Here is a 5,000-nt window from a genome sequence, read left to right as displayed (position 1 = left end):
GTTACTTTAAGAGTCATATAGATGCCTTCTTTTTTTTTTCTCTTTTTTTTTTTCAAATCATGTAATTTTTTTTTCTCTCTTTCTGTGCTGCCTTTTCCTCCCCTTCACCTTTTTTTTTTTTTTTTTCCAAAGGAGGGAATTATTTTAGAAAGGAGTTTTTCCTAGAACTGAATTTTATTTTTTCCAAGATATAGTAAGATGCTATATTAGATATATTTAAGATGTAGATTTTAATAGTTTGGATCACAGGGTCAGTTGCACTGTTACAAGAAGCCAATGCTGTCCAGTTAATTATGGGTATATAGACAATTTACAACTTGACATTATTATATTAAGATATATTTTGCAAATGTAAAGGATTTATTGAGAAGACTGAATTCATGATAATTGCAATTAGAATTTCATATGCTGTTCTTATGCAGCTGTCATTTTTGTGACACCTTTGACATATGGATCCTTGGTTTCATATTCCACATTTGGGCTCCAACTTGTGCCCAGGCATCAAGGTGAGGTGACACATTAACAGTGGTATTCACCACTTTTGTATGCCTACTTCAATCCCAATCATGGATTATTAAAACATCTTGTCATAGTATTTCAGACAGTGACATTTTGAATTGGATATACTTTCTATAACTCTATGTGATCATTACAAGAAAAGAACAAGTTTCTACTGACATTCTACATTCAATATTTTTTTTATTGTTGTTTTCCAAATCTTTAGCAATTGCATGACGATGATATTACTATTTTCACTTTATAGTAAGTGCAGGCTGCAGTTAGATCAGAACCAGAGCTTTATATCTTTGCATGATTATGTTTCCTTCAAAAGGGCAAAGTATGATATTAAATCAGTGTGACCAGCTGATTCCTTTTATTCATGCAACAGTTGACATTCTGTTTTTTGAAGAGCAACCATTTGAAAAGGTAATATAAATATAGGACAATGCATTTTGGGTAATAACAATGATAATTGATCAGCAGTACATTAAACACATTTTAGGTAATTAGTATATAGGCCATGCCATAGAAGCCCAATGTGATATGATATGGTGTCATATTTTATTGTAGGCAATTCCATCAAGTTTTTTAGTTACTGAGAAAGTCAGTTGTCTTCATTAGGTGATGGTACCATGTATAATTTGAAAGAAAGCTGTTTGGGAAAATACAGAATGTTCAGATCAAGAAATCAGGTCTTAACTTTCCTCCTAATACACCCCCCTGGACTGACTCTCCCATTTATGTTCTTTCTCCCATATGGCAGCCTACATGAAGTAAATTGAACAGATTTCCTGTGATATTACATTAGTACAAGGTGTTATTATTTTACTTGCATTATTGCAAGTATTATTTATTGTATTTCATTTTATGATATCATTACTGTAGTACATTCTTGCATTAGATTAAACATTTCCTTTGACTCTTTGATTTCGAACAGTACTACAGATATTAGGAAGTAGATCTTTCCTTTTTATTTATTTTCTTTGTATTGTATTTTATGTTTTTTTATACATACTGAGGGCATAAAAAGTGATTTGTATTTGCATCTACATGTAGTATGATGTCTGAACCTGGAATTTAAAAATTAATTTTGGTGCCCAGATTATGTAGTGAATGTAACAGCAAAAGATTCTGAAATGATAAATTTGATAAAACAATGATAATCATAGTGAAATATTACTACTTTGTTTCCTTTCAAGTGATTTTTCAAGACATAGATAGAGATTTTGATTACTTTTAGACAGTAGAATACCCTACCATTTTATAATGAGGGAAGAACATCTTAAAAACTAAAACTTGGTAATCTCTTAGTTATTAAAGATTAAATGATTTAAAGAAAAATGTAGATGCAAAACAGACATATTTCCATGCATAGTATCAATAAATTTAAGGTGTTGTGAGCAAAAAATCTCATCACAGCAAGAAAATTTAGCTATCAATCTTCTACTCCCCTCTATCCCCCTGCAAACTCTTTAAATACATCTGATAAAAGCTCTTTTGTCCTGTCTATTGTACAGAGTATGCTAAAAACCTTGGTTACTTGTTTATACTTATGGTGAGTGTCACTTAAATCTTAAATCTTAAAATACAGTAGTTGAATATGTGCATTTGTGTATTCATGTCTAAAAGTCCTGTTTGCTTTGAATAGCTCTAATGATAAGAGGAAGATCTTTGGAAAATAGAAAGATTCTTTTCATATGATGAATATTGTTTATTGGTGTTTCCTCTTGGATGGTTAATGTTTTGCAATGTTGTAGAACTCTGTAATGAATCTTGTAATCTGTTTGTAGAGGTTTGGCTTCTACACCGACAAGTAAAGAGTTGTTCCTTCAAAAAAAAAAACTCCCTTAAAGATAAAATATTTAGGGAGAAAATTTGTTATGAATCTTGGATACCAATAAGAACTGTATAGACTTTTTGTTCTGTTTTGATGCATATTTGTATTTCAATTAAAGTTTGACATTGAAAAGTAAAGTATATTCACAATTATTTTATAGTTCTGAGTGGTATTACATTATGAGGAAGGGAATATCTTTAGTGAAAATTATTTAAAGAGTCCCCAGTTTCTCCCTTGTCCAATGCTATCAGGAAATATGTCTATGGTACTTTATTTTTTATAGATCTATGATTTTTTTTTTATAGAATGTAAGGTTTGATTATATTATGAATGACTAATATATGTACAACCAGTGGCATGATGGATTTCATTCCTAAATGAATAACAGAGTATTTTTCCATTCCAAGGTGATATTCAGACTTGGATCCTACCCAGACAATGATGGCAAGGAGTCACATGTGTACAAGGTAGATAGTAATGCTTGATTACTAGTATAAATGTAAATTACAAGTAGAATGACTTCTGATCCACAAATGTATAAAATCCGTGTAACTTTCCTTACTATATTTATGTATGAAATTCCTTATATCATGGGATTATACTTGGATAGGCTGAGCACCCATCCTCATTCCTCCGGCCTCCCACTGTGGAAGTGAGCGATGCTACGTCCCCAACTCAGCCTCCCTCCATAGCCGCTTCTACACCCACGGAATCTCACACTCCTCGTCTTCTGGAGGCCAATGCTTCTGCCAAGACCAGGTGAAGCTTTCAGTCTTCTTTACTCAAATTTTTACTTTCATTTTTTTTTTTTTTTTTTTTTTTTCATGTTTTTTTTTTATGTGTGTATGTGTGTTTTCTTTTTTATTTTAAAATTGAACTTTACTTTTAATTACTTACCTTTTTTATATTAATTTTTTTTACTCTATATTTATCTTTTACTATACTGTAGCTTTATCTTGCATTTTGATTAAAGTTTATTTTTACAATATTTTTATCTACTATACCGCTACGATTTTTTTCTTCATTTGATTTATTATCATTTTCTTTATCATTATATTATCATTCTAATATTATTTCTCTCATTGTCATTATTTCATTATCTCCTCTCTCCCACCCCAGCATTTCAGCCTCGGGTGCAAAGCCAAACTCTCTGACAGACCCTACCCTGGCTACCTTCTTAGACGTGGCCGTTCTCCGTTGTCTCTTTGTCCCACAGTGGATGGAGGAGGGTGTCTTCTGGGCCCTGAACTTCATCTACAGGAGGTAAGAGATGCTGGGACGGTGATGGCAGCTCTCACATCTTGCGGGAATGTCCTTGAGGTGTAGCCACTGCAGTCGTTCAGTACACTTAGATGGGGGTGTTCCCTTTTCCTCAATGATGAGGTGGAAGAGATAGCTCTTGGGTTTGGTTTCCATGTTCTAAGGCTAAAAGAGACTTTGTTTACTTTTTAAGATGAAGATGATTCTGAAATTTCATCACTTTCATTATTGGAAGTTAAATCAGAAGTCATTTCCTGTTTGGATTGTTTGCATTTAAACAGAATGATTTTTTCTTACAAAAGAGAAGAGATCTTACCAAGATCAAAATTACTTTCTAGATAAGTTATCTGAAATCACTAAACATATTTTCATGAATGGTATTTTGTAATATCTCATAAGACAGATAGAACAAAAATATTACTTAAAAAATAACTTATTTATACATCTAGTATGTAATTTATATGAATAGTGTTGACTGCAGTGGCTTGTAACCCTCAATCTGTACAAATGTGTATAAACTGTAGATTTGAAACCCTCTGCACTTTTTTTAGGGCAGAGATAAACTGTGCATAGTTAAGCGATTCTCATCAGAGTTTCTCATTCATTAGGATAACCTACCATTCCAACAAAGTAATTATCATTTTGTGTATTCTTTGCTTTCTGAAACCATCCAATCTGCATGGTTGGAATGATGTGAAACTAACCTTAATCTGTATACTATACAGCTTTACTTACATCCCTTTGCTCATCCTTGTAGGGATATTTGTTAACATATCAGCTAAGGTACGTTTGAAGTAAAAGTCAAGAGCTAGAATGGATTTATACAAGACGGCTATATTAACCGTGCTGACAAGATAACTGCCTTAAAATTCAATATATAATGTGTGGTATAGGATTCCTGCATATATATATATATATATATATATATATATATATATATATATATATATATATATATATATATATATATATATATATATATATATACACGAATATCTATATCTACATATCTTTAACTATATATCTATATCTATCATCTACCTATCTAGCCACCTATCTATCTATCTATCTATCTACCTACCTACCTACCTACCTACCTACCTACCTACCTACCTACCTACCTACCTACCTACCTACCTACCTACCTACCTACCTATCTACCTATCTACCTATCTACCTACCTACCTACCTACCTACCTACCTACCTACCTACCTACCTACCTACCTACCTACCTACCTACCTACCTACCTACCTACCTACCTACCTACCTACCTACCTACCTACCTACCTACCTACCTACATACATACCGACCTGCCTTCACACATAAACAAAACACACACACACACACACACACACACACACACACACACACACACACACACACACACACACACACACAC

General features: G+C 32.7%; 1 protein-coding gene across 20 annotated transcripts in view; it reads left to right on the top strand.

Moving 5' to 3' along the window:
* unc80 (unc80, NALCN channel complex subunit) overlaps nucleotides 1–5,000 on the top strand; it is a 123,609-nt gene that overhangs the window by 33,834 nt on the left and 84,775 nt on the right. For all 20 annotated transcript variants that reach the window (XM_086538040.1, XM_086538047.1, XM_086538039.1 and 17 more), the window contains 3 exons: nucleotides 2,746–2,805; nucleotides 2,949–3,097; nucleotides 3,458–3,601. In XM_086538040.1, coding sequence (XP_086394166.1) covers nucleotides 2,746–2,805; nucleotides 2,949–3,097; nucleotides 3,458–3,601 — 353 coding nt within the window. The remainder of the gene's footprint in view (nucleotides 1–2,745; nucleotides 2,806–2,948; nucleotides 3,098–3,457; nucleotides 3,602–5,000) is intronic.

This window comes from Penaeus japonicus, unplaced genomic scaffold (genome assembly GCF_977035675.1).
Source record: "Penaeus japonicus unplaced genomic scaffold, GWHDUDI00000001_assembly GWHDUDI00000006, whole genome shotgun sequence".
NCBI lineage: Eukaryota > Metazoa > Arthropoda > Malacostraca > Decapoda > Penaeidae > Penaeus > Penaeus japonicus.
The sequence above is the reverse complement of the archived record's forward strand: the minus strand, read 5'-3'. Positions and strand labels throughout refer to the sequence as shown.